General features: G+C 54.1%; 2 protein-coding genes across 2 annotated transcripts in view; both read left to right on the top strand.

The window, feature by feature from the left end:
• Positions 1-20,679, top strand: part of LOC146396535 (uncharacterized) — a 72,710-nt gene that overhangs the window by 33,160 nt on the left and 18,871 nt on the right. Inside the window, exon 2 of the mRNA XM_084996333.1 lies at positions 663-708. Within this exon, the coding sequence (XP_084852459.1) occupies positions 663-708 (46 nt within the window). The remainder of the gene's footprint in view (positions 1-662; positions 709-20,679) is intronic.
• Positions 18,786-20,679, top strand: part of NCOR2 (nuclear receptor corepressor 2) — a 176,720-nt gene continuing 174,826 nt past the window's right edge. The window contains 1 exon segment of the mRNA NM_001044576.1: positions 18,786-18,797. The gene's annotated coding sequence lies outside the window, so the exon portion shown is untranslated.

Below are 20,679 nucleotides of genomic sequence, written 5' to 3' on the forward strand. Positions count from 1 at the left end.
ATCTAATTGGAGCTATAGCCGCCATCCTATGCCACAGCCACAACAACGCAGGATCCTAGCCGTGTCTGCGACCTACACCACAGCTCACGGCAACGCCAGATCCTTAACCCACTGAGCAAGGCCAGGGATCGAACCCGCAATCTCACGGTTCCCAGTCAGATTTGTTAACCACTACGGGAACTCCTGGGCACTAATTTTTATTGTACTGGTTTTGACTTTGAATGGTGACTCAGAAATTCTTGAATGAGAGTAGTAGGCCTACCCCTCCTTCAGGTGTCACTTCCTGACTTTTCCTAAGTCCCCTGGGAAGTTAATTATAGGAGTTTCACGGTGGCACTGTGATATGGCTCCAGGCCCCCTGGGGGCCTTGCGGGGGGGGGGTGGGGGGTGGGGGGGGCTGCCTTTATAACCGCACAATTCAGACTGGAATCCCAGCTCTGTCATTTCCTAGCTGTGGGACCTGGGGCATAAGACTTTGCTTCTCTGAACCTCAGTTTTCCTCTCTGTCCAATGGGGTGGCAGTACTGCCTCATGCGGTTGTCATGCAGAAGTACTTGGCCTGATGTAGATGGTGCCTCAGGCCCAGGCCAGCGGGCTTTGCCATCTCCATCACGCGTGGAGGTTGCAGTCCTTACTAACCAGACCTGTATCTTCCCCTGCAGGTGCCCCAGAGTCGTGGAGGACACGTGTTGCCGGTGGCTGTTTCTGGTAGGTTCATGTCTATCCTCATTTCCATCTCTTCCTGGGTTCACATTGCTGGGACCTTTTCGTGGGCAGGGGGTTGGAAGTTGTTGGGGTGCCAGAATCGGCCTGGTGGATGTGGTGGGGGGGCTTGGCGTGGCCTTGAGGGGGTGGAGTCTGGGCAACAGTGTCACCCAGGATGGAAGTTGTGGGGTCCCCTGCGATGGGCTATGCTCTGGCCGAGGGTAGCGATATTCAGATAACACCTGGGAAAAGGGCTTGTCCCCAGCAGTACAGCTGTGGGATGGTGGGTTTCCTCTGTCCTTGGGGTTCACGGGCACATCGCTTCTGTGTTCTTTTTTTTGTCTTTTTGTCGTTTTAGGGCCGTGCCTGTGGCATTTGGAGGTTCCCAGGCTAGGGGTCAAATTGGAGCCGTTGCTGCCAGCCTATGCCACAGCAAGAGGCCAGGGATCGAACCTGTAACCTTATGGTTCCTAGTCAGATTTGTTTCGTCTGCGGCACAGCGGGAACCTCCTGCTTCTGTGTTCTGATGGTGGTTGCAGGCTGACCTCGGGCCAGGCAGGCCTGTGCACAGGCCCATGAGTGGGAGTGTTGGATGTTGGAGGAGGCTAGACACCTGTGCGCCACCTTGATCACCGTGCCCCATGGGAGAGAAGGCGGCCTGGGTCCCAGCCCGGGTATTGCCGCTTTCAAACCAGTTTGCTGTGGTTTGAGACAGCAGCTGTCACAGAGTAGTGTGCAATGAGCCCATGGCCTCACTTAGTGCTTTTCATGTCAGCCCGTTTTGTGATCCTCATAGCCATGCTCCTAAATGGGCTGTTATCCTCGTTTCACAAATGGAGAAACTGAGGCACAGATGGACCACTGTCCCAAGTCTCAGCCGGAAGCCAAGAGCTCGGACTCTAAGCCACTGGACCTCCCAGTGGGTTCCTTCCCAACACACCCATTTCACAGCTGGGCAGACTGAGGCCCATATTGGGCAGGTCTGTGCCCTCTACCCCCACCATCCTGGTACATCTGACAGCAGGGGTCTCCCCAGAGAGCTCCTATACCAGGGGCACTGGATAGTGGTCCTAGGGGCACTGGAAGGGGTTGGGGTGTGAAGGGCACATCTGGTAGTCCAGGTGTGGGTCAGTGGGCTGGACACAGGCTTGGGGGTGGGAATTCAGGTACTGGCCTGGCTGGTAGGGAGAGGGAGGCATCTTTTATCTTATTCTTTTGTGTTTTTTTTGGCTGTGCCATGGCATGTAGAAGTTCTCAGGCCAGGGATTGAACCCATACCACAGCAGGGACAATGCTAGATCCTTAACCACCAGGCCACCAGGAAATTCCTTTATCTTAATATTCTTTTTTTCTTTTCTTTTTTGAGCCCCATGGCATATGGAGTTTCCAGGCCAGGGATCAGATCCGAGCTTTAGTCATGACCTACGCCAAAGCTGCTGCAGAGGCTGGATCCTTTGAACCCACTTTGCTGGGCCTGGGATCAAACCTGAGTCCTGGCCCTGCAGAGACGCTGCCCCTCCCCTTGTGCCACAGTGGGAACTCCTCATATTCCTTTTTAACCAAGAGAGGCAAATGGTACCAAGCAGGGATGCTAGTATCCTGCTGTTGGAGTGCATATCTCCCTCTGCTGCTTATTATCTGCGTGACCCTGGACAAGGCCCTGAGCCACCCTGTGCCTCAGGTTCCCCGTCTGTAAAATGGGGATGGAATCAACCCCACCCCACCCCCACCCCGAGCTGGTGATGAGTAGGTTGTTGCTAAGATTTTGGTATTTTTGTATCGAATGATTCTTTCTAAAGCACCTACTGTGTGCCAGGCCCTGAGAATAAGCTGGGCAAGCATCCTTTCTGCCCTGAGTGAGACCAGCAGTTCCCAAGTCAGAGACGTAGTGTATGCTTTGGTGGGGAGTGCTGGGGTGAAAACCAGCAGAGAGGGGGTTGCAGTTTCAAATGGGAGGGTCATGGTGGACCTCCCTGAGAGGGTGGCATTTGAGCAAAGACGTGGCGGAGGAGGGAGCATGCAGGTCTCTGGGGGAAGGGTGTGTCAGGCAGAGGGAACAGCCCATGCAAGGGCCCTGAGGCTGTGTGGAAAGGGCCTCTTGGTTTGCAGCAGTCTGCCTGAGCAGGGTTTTCTTGGGACAGGCCTGGCTCCTTTGTTCCTGAGCCTTTGGGGCCCCTGGGTCAGCAGGAGGGAAGGAGAGCCTTGAAGGCTGCCTGCTTGCCAAGCCAGGCCCTGGGCCTCTCAGTGGTGGGCTTCACCCTGGAGGTGGGGAGCACTGGTGACACTGGTGGCGGTTCCCCTCCCCCAAGGCGATCTGCCCAGCCAGGTTTTCTCCCTGGCCTTCTTGGTGCCTTTGAAGTGGGCAGGAAGGCGGCCTTGCCTGGGGCGTTTTCTTCGCCTTCTGCTCCTCTCTGGTGCTCCATCAATCTGCATCGCAGGCCTAATGGAGAGCCTTCCTCCTGTGGCTGAGTTATCTGCTTGTCAGGCCCGTGGCCCACCCGAGGACGATAAAAGGGCTTTTTGTCTGCAAGCACTTAGCTCCCTCCTCTGGGGCGGTCCATCACGGCTGAGGGGGGCGGGAGGCAGGCAGAGGGGGGAGAGGGAGGGGGGGTCCTTCCCCCTGCCTATGGAGCCAGTGCTCCCAGGAGGCCCCGGCAGGATCCAAGTGGCTTCTCAGCCCAGTGACAAGGCCTGTTTGGGGATGGGGGTTGGGGGGGTTGAGGGGGAGTGGCTGAGAGCGGGTTCCCCTGGAGGCTGGGTGGCTCCTCTGGGCTCTGCTCCCAGAAAACAGAGACTGATGTGAACCCCATGCCCAGAGTCTCCCTGTTGGCAGTTCGGGGGCCTCCTGAGACCCTCCTTACCTGGGGGGTCCGGGGTGTCTGGTGGGGCTGGAGGCGGGGGCAGAGATTTCTGAGAAAGAACCATGATGAGAGGTAGAAGGGAGACGTGTATGGGTTGAGCAGCAGCAGATACTTTAGCACTCATGGAGCCCCCCCACTGTCCTTGCCCTCATTCTACAGATGAGGAAACTGGGACACACAGGGGGGGTGATGTGACATCCCCAGTGTGTAGGTGGCAGAGGGACCCCAGGTCCAGCAGCTCTTTCACAGGTGGTGTCGGTTCCTGTGGTTGACCCTGTGGTGGGGGAGGGGGCCTCTGGGTATCCTTGGTAGGGGGAGCCACGTGAGTGCGGGGCACTGGTGGGAAAGTGGGGTTCACCCCAGCCTTGAACCTCTCCCAGGGTGGCGGCTGGTGGTATAGAGGTGAGGGGTGAGAGCCTGGGTGTGTTGGGGGCTGAAGGCAGATGGGGGACTGGTGTGGCCAGGCTTTTTGGATCTCTGGGGAGGAAAATCAGGACCAACCAACCAACCAACCTGCAGGCAAACAGGTGGTCAGGTGGGTGTGGGGGCTTGGGGGAAGGATATGGGCTGGGACGGGCACCTCTCTGGACTCTATTTGCCCCACCCGGGCAATGGGTCGACTGACTGTGTCTTTAGTTGCAAGGGGCACTGGTCCCCTCGTTAGGTGGTGGAGGAGAATGTATGGGTGCTTCTCTCCATGCACCTCAGGATGCTTAGCCCTCCTTTGCTCTCCTACCCCTCCTCCCACCATCCTCCTCCTTCCCCCTCCATCCCCCTCATCCTCCTCCCTTTTCCTTTTCTTCCCCTTCCCACAGCCCCCCTCCTTTTCCCCACAGGCCACCCTCAAATGACAGCAATTAATGGTGCCTCTGATGGTGGCCTGGGAGGACGAGGATGACAGTTGAGTGTGTCTGCCTGCGGCTGGCCCTCTAATCGGGCCTGGGGGACGCCCCTCCCGCCATGGCTCCCGGGTGCTGCCGCCAGCCCCATCACTCACAGGGCAGCAGGAACCACCCTCAGACAGGCACATGTATTATCTTTTCTCTTACATCAATGGGGAGCTCTGGGGTGACCCTGTCCTGCCCCAGTTAGTGCATACGTGATAGCCAAACCGCCAGCACGCCCTCAGGATGGCCTCTCTGCTGGCCAGATCCTGTCTGCAAATGACCTCTCAGGGCCAGCTCCTTCCCACACGGCCCTCATCCTTTTGTGTCTGCCCTCCTGAGAGGGGCGAGTTGGGTGGAACCAAGGAGACTTGTCCTGTCCTGGACAACAGGCTTCAGTTAAATGCAGGAGTCCTGGCATCCTGGAGCCTTCAGTGATGGGGACAACTACCTGAGCCTGGAGTCTTATCCAGTGGGAGCTTGTGTGTGTAGTGGGGACAAGAATTCTGGCCAGCTCTTTCCACACCGGGCCCGGGGCTTGCCTGCTCATCATTTTGCAGCAGCAGTAATGAGGCCCCTGCTGTATGCCGGGGCTTGCAGCAGGTACTTTAACCTTGGTTCATTTTACTCTACAATAACTCTCCAAGGATTGTACTATTTATAATCTGCTTTTGTAGATGGGGAACCTGACAGGCCGAGAAGCAAAGTGATTTGCCCTAAATGACCCAGGCAGGAAGGGATAAATCTGGGATTCAACCCTGACCTGCCTTGTCTAGGGCTCATAAATCAGGGGCTTTAGGGGAATTTAAGGGGTGGTGAAGGAGCCAGTAGACTTGACCTGGAAATGGGGAAGTAGTCCCTGGCACGGGGATTGGAGTTAGTAGTACTAATGTGTGTATATATTTTTCTGTTACAGTCTAGAAAAAAATAGCCTTATTGAGATGTCATTAACCTATAATAAGATATATCCATTTTTAGGGTTCGGCTCTAAGAGTTTTGACAAATGTAAACATTCATGTAACCACCATCAGGATGTAGTGTTTCCATCACCCCCAAAAGAGTCTCCATGCTCACCCCTAACAGAAGCACCCATTGATCTGTTATCATAGAAGTTATAGAATCTTCTGTTTTCACTATAAAATTATCACAAAGTATGTAATTTGGAGTGTTTGGCTTCTTTTACTCTGTGTGATGCTTTTGGGATTCATTTGGCATTGTAAGCATACAATATTCCATTATAAGAGTGCATCAGGGAGTTCCCACTGTGGCTCAGTGGGTTAAGAACCCAACATAGTCTCCAAGAAGATGCACGTTTGGATCCCTGGCCTCGCTCAGTGGGTTAAGGATCTGGAGTTGACACATGCTGCAGCATACGAAGCAGATGTGGCTTGGATCCACTGTTGCCCTGGCTATGGCATAGGCTGGCAGCTGCAGCTCTGACTTGACCTCTAGCCCAGGAACTTCCATACTCCTTAAAAAACAAAAATAAAAACAAACGAACCAGCAAAACAAGACTGTATCAGTTTTTTTTTTTTTTAATTCATTCGCGAGTTGATGAATGTTTGGATCGTTTCTAGTTCTTGGCTGTTATGAATGAAGCTAGAAAGTCTTTAAGCCACTTTGCTTTTTCTTGCCTTATTGCATTGGCTGAGACCTGGGGTGGCACTGAGTAGCAGCAATTGGGGGCTTCAGGGTTAGCCAGCTGTGGGCATTGTTCTTAACACTCCCATTTGACAGATGAAGAAACTGAGGCTCTGAGAGGTCAGGTGACTTATCAAAAGTCATTTGGTGAGAGTCGAGTGCTCTTTCTCCTCCAGGCTGGGGAGTACCAGCCCCACTGGTTGCACTGATGTGCTTGCGGGTCCAGAGGGTCACATCAGGAATTGGTGGCTGGGCAGGAGTCTCTAGAATCACCCTTCTTCCCCTGGGTTTCTTCTGCTGGGGAGATGAGTGTGTAAAAGGAGGTTCTCTTGCCTTCTGCCTTCTGGATCAAGCGCTATCCATGGGCACCAAGCACTGTTGAATGAATGTCAGGCCTTGCACGACAGTCACAGAAGCCTTCTGGGGAGCTATTTTGGGGCTAGGCAGGAGCATGGCATTTGGAAGCCCAGGTGTGGGGGTGGGTTCAGGGGCGCACATCCCCTCCCCCCCACCCACCCCAGGGGTGTTAGCTAAGATGACTTTTCAGGGAAGGAGGCCCGTAAATTAAATAAGCAATCCCGTAAATAAATAAGTAATGAAGTTAGTGGGGTGCCTAATTACATCAAATTCATAATTATGGATGGATGCCTGCCCGATAATTGTACTTGTTTTTAATCTTCAGCTCTGACATATGTCTCCTTCCATCTGATAGGAATCCCTGCCCCCAGCTGGAGGGAGGAGGGAGGAGAGAGGCACTGCCTTTCAGGGCTCCCAGTGGGCCTGGGGGGTGGTGGCCCCCCAAGACCCCAGGGATCCAGGTGGACTGGTCTTTATCCTGAAGTCAGGGTTTCTAAACTTTTGAAATTGCAAGCGACAGCAAAAACAACAACAGGGTTTATAATGGTAATTGTGTTGCACTTTACCTGTTACAATTTATTTAATCATCCCAAACCCTCTGTGAAGGAGGGATTGTTGTCATCTTCGCTTTAACAGAAAAGCAAGAACAGAGAGGTTAAATGACTCGCCTGAGGTCACACAGCCAGTGAGATTCGAACCCAGCTGTCTGCCCCAGAGCCTGCATCCTTCTGGTTCTCCTGCCTTAGCCTCCAGGTCGTCTTGTGTGGGGCACCTGCAGTGTGTGTGCCCTTTGAGGGAGATGCTGATGATGGGGCGGGGGTAGTTTTGAAGGCTGAAAAGATCAAGTCATCCCTTCCACAACTGCAGCAGTAAATCCACACAGAAGCCGTGAACAATGAAATAAGATTGTTTCACTTAAGGATGAAGCGGTCCATTTGTGGAAATTAAAACAACGTCTTTCTTGTTCTCTTTCTCTTTTTGTGGCTTTGATTTGCTGGTTGTTTGAGCACTTCTCCTGCTGATGGTACTGTAAGAGGGCTCATTAGATCCATTTTCCAGATGAGGAAACTGAAGCTGGCTGTCGAGTGGAGGGACTCAAGTGAGGTCACACACCTGGTAGTGTGCTGCAGCTACCATTCTAACCAACTCTTACCACCTGGTTTGGGGCCACTTCAGGTGGAGGGGGCTGCCTCTCCTGTTTGAGCAGTGAAGGGGCCACACACACCGAAGGCTGGCTTCATCAGGGTCTTTGCTGTGCTGGGTGGCCAGGAGACCAGCTGTGCCCATCTCATTTTGGAGACAGAAAGGATGGGGGTGGCTGGGGGGCTTTGTTGTTGTCACTTGCTGGCCACCCAGACTGCAGACCCCCAGCCAGCATCACCATCTGTTCACGGTGTGCTTGAACATCTGACCCTGTCCGGGGCCATGGGGCCAGAGCCCATGGTGCCCAGGCCTTCACCAGGAATTGCAGGGAGGGAACACTTTCTGGAGTGCCAAGTGGGGCCTGATTTCTGGGTGCCCAGCCGGGGCCATGGTGTGGGGCATGTGTGCCCTTGTGCTGACTTCAGTCCTGCGGGCTTTGGGGGCTCTCCTGCCTCTCCCCATAGCCTGGGATGGAGAGGGGAGTTGAGGACAGACTCACATGAGGAATTGTCTGTGTCCCAGGGGATTGAGGCAATCTGGGGAGGCTGCCTGTTAGAGGTGGAACAAGCACGTTGAATGAATAACAACAAACCTACCTGGTAGGAATTCATCTGTCAGGTACTTCAAACAGGACGTGGCACAGAGCAAATGCTGCATTTATTACCCAAGCTAACATTTCCTGACCTTTTGTTTGCCTTAGTGCTCTGTGAAAGTTTACCATTATCATCATTATTAACACTGTAATTTCTAATGATTCCTGAACATTTTCTTTATGCCAGGCTGTGTTCTAAGCCTGTCATAGGCATTCACTCATGGAGTCCCCAGGACGACCCATGAATTAGATACTGATATGATCAGCCCCATTTTATATGGAAAGAAGCTGCAGGCACAGAGAAGTTAAGTGACTTGCCCAAGGTCACACAGCTGGCAGCTGGCAGAACTGGGATTTGAACCCAGGAAGCTTGACTCTGGGACACCTGCTTTTAATTATGGGGACTGTGCAGGCACCACCTGCAGCCCTCCCTGAGCCTGGAGCCAGACTGAAGCTCTTGGCAGAGCTGCACCGGCAGTGGGCCAGGCTCCATGTGTAACGTAGGGCCCTCAGGCATGCAGCAGCTGCTCTGGGCTGGGCAGGACTGGTCAGGACAAGAGGGGTCTGCTTCTTGCCTCCTTGCAGCCAGCATGTTGTGTCCATGGCCTCCTGGGGGTGGGGGTGGGGTGTGATACACAATGAACTAGACACCAGGACCTCATCTCCCTGGGGCTGATGTGGAGATGGGCGGTGCCAAAAACAAACATGGTATTGCAAGGCATGGAAATGCTGGCTGTGGAATAACAGGGTGGGGCAACTCTGGTTTTTAGAGGGGCTTGTTTGAGGTAGAGGAATCTAGGGTAGTCTCTGAGGAGGTGGCACTTGAACTAGGACCTGGACCATGAGAAAGAACCAGACGTATGCAAGGCAGAGGGCCGAGCTGGCTAGGTAGGGGGAACAGCTTGTGCAAAGGCCCTGGGGTCATGGTGTTGCAGGAATGCTGAGAAGGCTTACTTACCTGGCCGGAACAGATCCAGGGGCACCAGGTGTAGCCCTGTGGATCTGAGGCTGTTCTGTAGACCTCAGGGATGAGGCCCTTTATCACATTTAAGGCAGAAGTTAAGTTTAATGGCTTTTGCTCCCTCTTCCCCTTTTTAAAATGGCCACACCCATGGCGTATGGCAGGGATCAAATCTGAGCCAGGTGGCAATGCTGGATCCTTTAACCCACTTCACTGGGCCTGGGACTGAAGCTGCTGCCTCTGCAGTAAGACTCTCAACCCACTGCACCATAGCAGGAACTCCTCCCTTTTGTTTTCTGCCAGTTGGTTAATTTACTTTTATTGGGCACACGGAATGTTCTGGACATTCATAGGCCACTGGGATCAGAATGATGGAAAAATCAGGCCTTGTTCGTGCCTTTGAGAAGTTTGGTGCCCAGAGGAAGAAGGTCAGTTAAACAGTGAGGGTCATGTAGACAGAGTTCAGACCATCGCTGGAGTGTAACAGGTTTCAAATTTGCCTGTGGTCAAGACAGGTTTCTTTGGTCAAATGTCAATTGAAATGGCAAGGCCCGAGGGTGATTAGTTAGGACTCCTGAGTCGTGGTGGAGACACATTCAGACTGGTTTAGGCCACAAGGAGGAATTGGTGGGTGCTCATCATGGCAGAGTCCAGGTTAGGACAAGTTCAGGCATGGCTGGATCCAGGGGCTCTATCTCAGCTCTGCTTCCTTCTCTATGGGCCTTGTTCTCAAGCAGGTTCATGCCATCAGCACAGCAAGCCAGGAGGAGGGAGAGTTGACTGAAGACGCAAGAGAGGCACTCTTTTCTTTGCCATTTCCCTGCAGAGTGAGGCCTTCAACACTTGCTTAGCTATTTTCCACATTGGGAGGAGGTGGCCAAGATGGAAGGAAAGGAGTGTCCCAAATTCAGACGCAGTCAGGGAAAGAATGAGGAGAAAGAGAGGAGTGGGAATTGTGGCTAACTGGCATGCTGGATATTCTGATTTTTTTTTTTTTCCAAGAGAAGCTAGAAATCTGGATTTTATAAGCAATGTCCTAATTAAAAAAAAAAACACAAAACCACATTGTGTGTGCCAGAAGGAGCTTCCCGGTTGGCCGCAGCTGGCTGTCATCATTTTGTGGCCTCTGTTCTGTGACTTTCATCTCAAAATATTTTGCCCTTCGTGATCTGGGCAGACCGGTCCATGGAATGTCACAGAAGGTCCCAAGCCTTGGGAAGTCACGTTGAATGCCTCTGGAGATGCCATTTACGGAAGTGGAGGCCTGAGGCCACAGAATTTCTCCCAGAACCCCCCAGAGGAGCTCAGTGTGTCTTGAGAGACAGGAAAGCCTAGTGGTTAGTGACAGAGGCTTGGGCGCCACACTCCCTGGGTTCAGCTTTTGGCTTTGGCACTTCTAGCTGTGCGCCCTGGGGCAAGTCACCTCACTTTTCTTTTTCTTTTTTTTTTTTTGCCATTTCTTGGGCCGCTCCCACGGCATGTGGAGGATCCCAGGCTAGGGGTCCAATCGGAGCTGTAGCTGCCGGCCACAGCCACAGCCACAGCAGCACAGGATCCGAGCTGTGTCTGCAACCTACACCACAGCTCACGGCAACACCGAATCGCTAACCCACCGAGCAAGGCCAGGGATCGAACCCTCAACCTCATGGTTCCTAGTCGGATTCGTTAACCACTGCGCCACAACAGGAACTCCCCATCTCACTTTTCTGATCCTTGGTTTCCATATCTGTAAAACTCCCGTATAATTGTTGTGAGGCATCAAGGAGCATGTGTGATGCCTGTCGCCACCAGTGCCTGGCACATTGGGAGTGTGTGTGTGCATGTGCGTGTGCGTGTGTGCATGTGCGTGTGCGAGTGTGTGTTTCCCTGAACTCATGTTATTTTCCTTCCTGGGTTGGGTCCTGGCATCTGGCTGGTGGTGGCCGGAAGCTTTCCTGGCCACCTCCTCCTTCCTCTCTTGCCTGGGCGTGGGCCCCCCTCCTCCAGGCCATCCCTGCCAGTTGCTCTGTGCCCTTGGCCCCAGGATGGCACTGCACGTCGACAGGAGCAATTAGGCCTGCCTGCTGCTGGGTCACAGCTGCTGTGGGTGGGGGCGGCCCCTTTTAAAAATAAAAACAGCAAACAGGAAACCCGCCCTAGGGGACAGTTCCCTGCCTGTAGCCAGCACGGCCAAGGGTTTAACTGTGACGCTTTTGTGCCTGGAAGAAGAGATGAAGTGGCGTGCATTTGATCCGGGGAGGGTCTCCCGGTCAAGGAGGCCACTTGCCTGCCAGCTCCCCAGGAGTGGCTCATGGATACCTCTTTCAGGGAAAGGGCTCTGGGTTCCTTGGCATCTGTTCTTAGCTGGGGGAGGGAGTCATTTCCTCAAGATGCTCAAACATCTGCACCTGCAGCTTGCGGTATGGTTCCTTGGAATCAGAATGGCCAGGAGAGGGGAGATGAGGGATGGACGGTTAGGGCGTTTGATGCTGCCGAGTTGTGAGTCTGGACCGTGGGAGTAGTTTGAGTTGTGGTCCCCCAAAGAAATGTCCATTTGGAACCTGTGAGTGTGACCTTGTTTGGACAAGGGGTCTTTGCAGATGTGATTGAGCTAAGGGTCTCAAGAGATGATCCTCGATTCGAGCGGGCCCTAAATCTGATGACAAAAGTCCTTGTAAGAGAAGATGCTCAGGGGAGGAGACCATGTGACCGTGAGGCCAGAGAAGAGAGTGATGTGGCCACAAGCCACCTGGAGCCACCAGAGGCTAGAAGATGAAAGGAGGGATTCTTTCCAGGAGCCTTAGAAGGGAACACAGCACTGGTGACACCTTGATCTGGGACAGCTGGCCTCCTGCACTCTGAAGGGGACATGCTGCTCTTGCTTCAAAGCCCAGTCTGTAGTCTTTTGTTTCAGCAACCATAGAAAACAAATGCTACAGTGAATTTCATTTTATTTTATTTTAATTAATTAATTAAATTTTTTTTTTTTTTTGGTCTTTTGTTGTTGTTGTTGTTGTTGTTATTGTTGCTATTTCTTGCGCCGCTCCTGCGGCATATGGAGGTTCCCAGGCTAGGGGTCGAATCGGGGCTGTAGCCACCGGCCTACGCCAGAGCCACAGCAACGCGGGATCCGAGCCGCGTCTGCAACCTACACCACAGCTCACGGCAACGCCGGATCGTTAACCCACTGAGCAAGGGCAGGGACCGAACCCGCAACCTCTTGGTTCCTAGTCGGATTCGTTAACCACTGCGCCACGACGGGAACTCCTAATTAATTTTTTTTATGGCCACATCCATGGCATATGGAAGTGCCCAGGCTAGGGGTCGAATCAAAGCTGTAGCTGCTGGCCTACACCGCAGCCACAGCAACACTGGATCTGAGCTGCATCTGCAACCTACACCACAATGCTGGATCCTTAACACACTGAGCAAGGCCAGTGCGAACCCCCATCCTCAGACGCTATGTCAAGTTCTTACTCTGCTGAGCCACACCAGAAACACCATGAACTTTATTTTAATAACACTTAATACTTGAGGATCTGTTTGTGGAACACGAGGCCCTATCGGCCGACCTTCTCCGCTAGCCCGCGCTGACGCCTGGCTGTTCCTGAGACTCACCAAGGGCGGGGTGGCCTCAGGGCCTTTGCCCTCTCTGTTTCCTCAGCCTGGAACCTTGTTCCATGAGAATTTCCACATCTCTCTCTCTCACTCCATCCAGGCCACTGTTGAACTGTCCCCGCCGCAGAAACCACACATCCATAGCTGCAGTCCTTCCTTGAATGTCGCCACATCTTTATCTGTTGACTTTCCCTCCTCTTCCCAAGTTACCTCCACGAGGGCAGAAATCTCTATCATGTTGCTGCATGATTGTTTGTGCCCAGGGCCCATTGCTGGGGCCTCCAGCAATGTTTGTTGAATGTCTGATGGCTCTAGGCCTGGGGTCAGGGACCCTTAGTCAGCTGAGAGGTGGATGCGGCTTTCAGAAGGTCAGTAAGCTGGACTGGAGTGGAGTCCACTCAACAGAACCACTTTTGTATTATTTATTTTGAATCAAGGTGAAATTCACATCATATAAAATGAACCATTTGATGGAGTTCCCGTTGTGGCTCAGCAGGTTAAGAACCTGACGTAGTGTCCGTGAGGATGCAGGTTCGATCACTGGCCTCAGTGGGTTAAGAGTCCCGCCTTGCAACAAGCTGTGGTGTAGGTCTCAGATGAGGCTCATATCTGGGGTTGCTATGGCTATGGTATAGGCCAGCAGCTATAGCTCTGATGTGACCCTTAGCCTGGGAACTTCCATGTGCTGTGGGTTTAGCCCTCAAAAGACCAAAAAAAAAAAAAAAAAAAAAAAAAAAAGTAACCATTTGGAAGCACGCAATTAGTTTTTACTATGTAAACAGGGTTGTACAACTAACACCTCCGTCTAATTCTAAAATATCTTCATCACCCCAAAAGGAGACTCTGGATCCATTGGCAACCACTGCCCATCCCGCCTCCTCACAGCCCCTGGCAACAACCGGTCGGCTTTCCATCTCTTTGGATTTGCCTGGTCTGGACATTTCATGTAAATGGGATCACGCAGCATGTGGCTGTTTGTGTCTGGCCCTTGGCATGATGTTTTTGAGGTTCGCCCATGTGATAGCGTGAATCAGCGCCTATTCCTTTTTATGGCCAAAGACTATCTCAGTGTATGGATGCATACCAACAAAATCATCTCTGGAGTTCCCACTGTGGCGCAGCAGGATCGGCGGTGTCTTGGGAGCACTGGAACACGGGTTCGATCCCCAGGCGGGCACAGTGGGCTAAAGATCCAGCATAGTCACAACCGTTGCTTAGGTTGAAACTGCGGCTTGGATCTGATCCCTGGCCTGGGAACTCTATATGCCGTGGTGTGGCCAAAAAAAGGAGAAAAAAAAAAAACAAACCCAAGTCATCTTGGAAGTGGCTTTTCAGATGAGGAAACCAAGACTGTCCAGGAGAGAGAGTGATCACCCGCCCCAGTCTGGCAGCATCAGGGTTCAGGAAAGGAGAGGAAGAGGTAACAGTAGCCAGATGTTTCTAGCTTATGTTTTCTCTTCCCCCAGCCCCTGCTCTGCTCCCAGCATTATCTCGGAGTCTGGCCTGGTCAGGAAGAAGCAGTTGTGGGGGGCGCAGTGAGCAGGGATCCCTTCCACATGGGGCCTGGCTACTCCATGGGAGCTGTGACCCGGACCCCCGCAGGTGTAGTCCTGTTGACCCGGACACACAGCGGAGCAGACTGATGGCTGCAGAGGGTGGGGGTCTTGCCCAGGGCCACTTGGCCTGGGGACCCCTCCTGCCTCTTTGGGGGGACCCCATGCCTCTGTGGCCCCCATGCCAGTGATCTGCCTACTGTTCAAAGCTTTGCCCGCAGATGGGTTGGTGGAAGTACCTGGAATGACCAGGTGAATCTTGGTTTTCCCTCACCCTCAGAGGCTTGGGGAACAAGGACTTTTGCTAAGCAGATGACCACATACTCATTCTGAACATAAGCTTGGGGTCAGGGGCTGGCTCTGTCTGGAGGGTACTGCCCGGGCTCTTTCTGGTTTGTGATGATTTGCCGTCTTCATAGAGTCACTCAGCAAATCATTCGCTGCCTGGCTTCTAAGGGGTGGGGGGAGACCCAGGAAGTGGCCGCAGAATGACAAGGCCAGGCGTCCAACCTGCCCGCATATAAATAACTCTGATGGGGGTTGGGCTGTGTTACTCCTGACTCCAGAGCCAGCCTCTGAGAAAGTCTGGGTGCAGGTCTGTGTCCAAAATAAACAGAAAAGAACAAAAGGAACCCGTACGTTCTGACTCTGCAGCCTTGTGTCCTGCCGACTGCCTGTGGCTTGGTGGGGCTGGTTTGGCCCAGTCCTGAGTTTTGTGGTCTCCCGATGGTCGGGGCAGGAAGACGGCACCTGGATCTTTGGTCTAAAAATACAGTTTTTGGTTTGTCCTGTCTTTCTGTGTCTTGGTTTCCCCTCCTTTTTTGTTTGTTTGTTTTGTTTTATGGCTGCACCTGAGGCATATGGAGGTTCCCAGGCTAGGGGTCGAATCAGAGCTGCAGTTGCCGGCCTACACTACAGCCACAGCAACGCAGGATCCAAGCTACATCTGCGACCTACACCACAGCTCACAGCAACGCTGGATCCTTAACCCGCTGAGCAGGGCCAGGGATCGAACCTGTATTCTCGTGGACACTGTGTGGTGTTCTTAACCTGCTGAGTCACAATGGGAACTCCTCCCCTCCCTTGAAAGAAGGCAGATGAGTAGAGATTTTCCCAAATACTCTGGAGGGTTTTCTTGGGAGAGGCCAGAAGGTGAGCTGATAAAGTTGGCACCCATGTGGCCCCCACATGGGCCTTTTCACGGGTCTCCTGGTGGCCATTCCAGTCCCTGGCCAGTTCAGGGCTGCAGACCTTTGTCACATGCAGATCTGATCTGCCCCAAACCCTCTGTGGCTTCTGGCTGACTAGATCCTGGGGCAGGGTAAATGCAAGCTGGGCTTGCCCTGTTCAAACCTCAGCTCAACCACTCTCTAGTTGTGTGACCTTGGGCGAGCCTCTTAACTTCTCTGGGCCTGTTTCCTTCTTTGTATGTCAGTTGCAGGGGCTTTGGTTGTGCCATCCTGAGGACAGATGGCTTAACAAGTGAAGTGCTTACCCAGTCCTGGACACACAGTACATTCTACTATTGTTGTTGTCATTATTACTCTTGGGAGTGTCTCCAGTCCAAGGAGACTGGCCCAGACTTCTTAGCCCCACCCCCTGCCATTACTACCTGACCTCATCTTCTGACTCGCCGCATCACTACTGCACTTGGCCGCTCTGGCTTTCTCTCTGCTTTGGCAACACACCTAATTTGACCCTCCTCCAGACCTTTGCACTGCGGTGGTGGTCTTCCTGGCCTCTGTCATCACTCAGGATGCAGTCCCAGGCAAACAGCACTGCACCCAGCTCCTGGGAGCTGGGGGCAGGTGCATCCGGAGATCCCTCTTCAGCTTCCCCTGACACTTCATCGCTACTGCTCTGAGCCCTGGGGAAGCAGAGAGGAGCCTGCCCCTGCTGTAGATGACAAGTCGACACCCAGAGAAGCTTAGACTTGTTTCTGAGTTACACAGCAAGTTGCAGCCAAGGTTCAGACCCCTGGGCTGACCACCAAACCATCCATTTTGGCTTGTGTGCATGAGTCTCTGTGTGTGTGTGTGAGAGAGAGACAGACAGATAGACAGACAGACTATGTCTTTTTTCATCCTCTGGGCCCGTCACTGTGATGACCCTGGTTCAGAATACCAATGCGCAGGGGGTCATGTTTGCTTTTCCTGAGATTACAAGGACAGAAATATTTTAAAGGCAGAGCCTGCCCAGCGGCAGTGTCACCCTGGAGACCGGAGGACCGGGAGGGACGGGGGCAGTAACCTCGGTTCGTGCCAGGTCCCGGCCAGGACGCCCACGCCACCCTCTGGGTGGACAGTCCGGCTGGGAGGAGATGGGTTCAGGAGCTCGCTTTCGCCTGCGAGCGGTGAACAGCGAGGAGGTTTTTCTACTGAGCTATAAAAAGGCCTTCCCGTGTTTCAGCTCCTGAGTGTCGGCTGGAAGCCCGCCAGGGTTACCATGGCGATGAGGAATTATTACTTACTGCCAAGGCTGGGAGAAAAAGCTCGTACTTTTGGCTTCCCAACAAGAGGAGTGGACTTATGTAATTCCCTGTGTTTATAGGCCCGGGTGGCAGGAGGTGAGCAGGGATCCTCGAGGCCTGACACTGCGTTTTCACCCCACCGTGGGTCGGGTGGCCCGGTGGGGTGTCCCTTGGGGGGGCCTCGGCCCAGCCCCGTCTAGGGGGGCCATCGATTGGGCTGGGAGCCTGGGGGGCCGGGCCGGCTGCAGGGCCCCCCCCCCAGCCGGGGTGGGAGCCCGCAGTCTCGCGGGAAGGCGGCGCAGCTGCTCGGTGGGGCCGCCCCTCTCCCGGGTCAGCCCTGGAGGAAGGATGGGTTTGAGGTTGGACACGGTGGGGCCTCTAGAAGCCAGCAGAACAATCTCTGTGTGTGGACTCTGCTGACCCACTCGCTGGCACCTTCTACTTTTCTTTTTCTTTTCTTTTTTTTTTTGTTTTTGTTTTTGTGGGAGAGTTACTTCAAGTTGTGTTTGGAGCTGACGTGAGCGAGAGGCTGGTCATGTGCTCGGGTAAGAGAAGTTTCCGGGCTTGGCGGTGGGCAGGGGGGTGCGGCGTGGCCCGGCTGCCTGGCCAAGGGAGGGCGATCGGGGCCATGGATTGCAGGAAGGCTGGGACCTGTGCTGGGGACCCCATTTGGGGGCTGATGAATTCATGTTCTGGAGCCGCCTGTTCTGCCCTGGCCGCCGGGCGATCACCAGGGGACAGTGACCCGATGCCTTATCAGAGTTGCTGAAGCCCCGGAAAGAGTGCTGGGTGGGTGGGTGGCCCTGAAGGGATAGTGCTTCTCAACTGTGGTCCCGGGGGTGTCGGGGGGCGGGTGGGAGGAAACAATGCTGTTTTCTCAGAGTCCCTGTGCCCAGTCCCTGTGGAAGAGTGGGCAGCATCAGAGATCCGGTGCTCCTGTGTCTGTTCATCAGTGTTGGCCCCAGGACTGAAAGGCTGGGACTTTGGGGGGCGGCCGCCTTGGTGGCCATGGAGCAGGGGAGGGGGCCAGGTGCAGGCATTGCAGCGGCTGCCCTGGCGCCCGGCTCCCACCGTGGTGGCGTTTGGCTGGGTGCCCATGTCTGGTTTGAAATCAGCGCCACCGGCCTGGGCTTGCCCAGGGACCTGGCAGCAAGGAGCCGGGATAAACACTGGAAAGTTGGAAGGGCTTCTCAAGCTCACAAGGAGCCTTCAGTTGTGAGCGGAGGGGATGAGGGAGCGATTTGTCCTGAGGTCTGGGTGCGCCGGGGCGTCTGGGAGACGTCTCATGGGGCGCCCAGGCCGGGGAGCGCTGGAGCGCTGGTTCCCAAACGGCATGGCTCGGTTGCCATGGATCCTGGTTTGAATCCCGGTTCCGTTCCTTTTTATGCTGGGTCTCACCTGTTCAAGCCTCAGTTTCCTTGTCTGTCAAACAGAGCAGCCGTGGAGGCGTGAGGACAGGGCGAGGGAGGGATGCGGCCTCCGGGGTTCACATCCTGGACTGCATGACCTTGGACAAGTCACGTCACATCTCCGAGCCTCAGTTTTCCCATCTGGCAAATGGATGCTCCCTATGCCTCCACCTCTGAGTTGTTGACTGACTGAAGGGGGCTAATAATGGTCCCTGCCCCACCTCTCATGAGCAGGTGACCTGGGGTGGGTCATGGAATCCCATGGAACTTCCCTTCTCTTGTCCATTAGGGGAGAGCTGCCACAGATGTGCCTTGGGGAAAACAGAAACCACCCTGCAGGGGCCTCGAGTGGGCTGGTGTACATCAGTGTAGACCATAAGCTTGCATTTAAGTTAGTTATATCTTGGTCTCTGTCGAGTTTTCTTTTCTTCCCTGGAGAAAGCCCTCCCATTTCATAGATGGGAACCCCACATCTAGGGATAGTGTGGGATCAGGAGTGTCCCTCCCCAGCCCCAGGCTCAGTCTGAATTTGGACCTGGACTGGAGTGCCCGGTGCACCCCCACTGCATGCCTGTTCCGCCTCGTTTCCCACTGACCCTGGGCCAGGCACCCTGCCGGTGCCTGGTGTGGCCTGCGGGCAGGGTGTGCAGGGCTGGCTCCCCTGCCGAGGGTGGCAGCGGTCCTGTGTGTTTGTAAGTGACACCGGATGCTGGGCCGGTGGCTGGCTCGGGGCCTCCCTCTCGGGCCAGGAGGAGCCAGAGGGGAATGCCCAGGGTGTCCAGGCTGCCCGTGCCAGCTGCCTGCTGTCCACTTGTCCTCAGACCTCTCCTGGGGACCTTGGGAAAGGCCTGTATAGCAGGGGACACCATGAATGTCCTCTTGTTGCCCCTAAGCCCTTGGTGCCCAGCTGGGTCAGCTACAGAGCTGTGTTGTGACCCCCCTCTGCCCTGCCCTGAGGGTCTTGGGGACTGGGTTCCTCAACCATTGAGAAAGACAGTCCTGTGTGATGGCTTGGACCAGAGGTCACCTAAGAGACCCTTGTGGTGGAACTGTCCTGCATCAGTGGCAGTGGCCACAGGAATGTGCACTGAGATAAAAGCACGTAGATCCACACACACACACACATAAGTACATATATGCGATAAAAGTGGGTAGATTTACACACACACACACATACACACACACTCAAGTACATGTATGAGATAAAAGTACATAGATCTACTCTCACACACACACACACTCAAGTGCACATAAACTCTGAGATCTAAATAAGGCCAACTGTATCACTGTCAGTTTCAAGGATGATACCATTGGGGGGAGCTGGCTAAAGGGTACTCAGAATCCAGCTATATTACTTCTTACAGCTGCATGGGAATCTACAGTGATCTAAAAAGAATGTACAAGCTCAGGGGCCTGGCTGTTCTAGCTTTGAGTCCCAGTGTGAGTTACAGCAGGTGGCTTAACCCTGCTGAGCCTCAGTCTCCTCATCTGTGGAAGCAGGGTAGTGATTGATGCCTGGTAGGGCTCGCTTGAAGATGAGCTGAGCTGATTCATGCTAAGTGCTTAGGAAGGTGCCACGTGTCGGGGGTGCTGTCCCTGGTATTATCACCCTTGATGTGATTGCTGTGGTTTGCCTGGCACGATCTCATTTCATACCTGAATCAGCCACAGGAAGGGAGAGTGCTGTAGGATCCCCACTTCTCAGTTGAGGAAACTGAGGCTTGTGTCAGGTGACCCACCTGAGCAGCACACAGTTTGGAAGGGCCGGGACTGGGACTCAGGCCCCAAGCCAGAGCCTGTGGGTGGAGGTTCTTTAGCTGGGTGACCCTGGAGAGGTTACTTGCCCTCTCTGAGCCTGTCTTCTCCTCCTTCTCTCCTCACCTGTCAGCTGGGCTCATGACCTGTGAAAGCCAGAAAACCTTGCCTCCAGGCCCCTTCACTCACCTCTTGGGCCCACCCAGAGCCTGCGCCCCTTAGCCACCTCCTCTGAGGCCTCTGTTTGCAGCGCTGAGGTGGGACCTGGGCTCTGTTCTGTCCGTGGATGGTTGAACTCCTCTCTTCTCTAAACACTTTTACCTCCTTGCTCTGTCCTCTGGGTGCAGCCAGAAGCTCCTGCTGTTCCCTGATGTTCCTTGCTGTGGGTACTGGTTTCCCTCGGACTCCATCCCACCAGCAGTGGTGAGAAGGCCTTTGGGGTGTAAGTAGCTCACCCTAGAGTGAGCTGGGTTAGCTCTGCTGGCAGTTAGGGTCAGAGGAGCTTGTCTCTGCAGCCAAAGTGAAACCAAGGGTAGATGCATTTCCAGGGCTCCTGGGAGAGGGTCAGTGTGGATGGTCATGCCCCTTACACCTGGCTGGAAATTGAGCTTGGGCCCTTGGGTATCCCAGGAGGTCCAGGCAGGGTGGTTTTGTTTTGTTTTGTTTTATTTTTAGGGCTGCACCTGCGGCATGTGGAAGTTCCTGGGCTAGGGATCGAATTGGAGCTGTAGCTACAGGCCTACACCACAGC

The sequence above is a fragment of the Sus scrofa genome, chromosome 14, assembly GCF_054392235.1.
Source record: "Sus scrofa isolate SSC_HxYL_T2T_F1_AM1 chromosome 14, Sscrofa_HxYL_maternal_Yorkshire_Landrace_v2.0, whole genome shotgun sequence".
NCBI lineage: Eukaryota > Metazoa > Chordata > Mammalia > Artiodactyla > Suidae > Sus > Sus scrofa.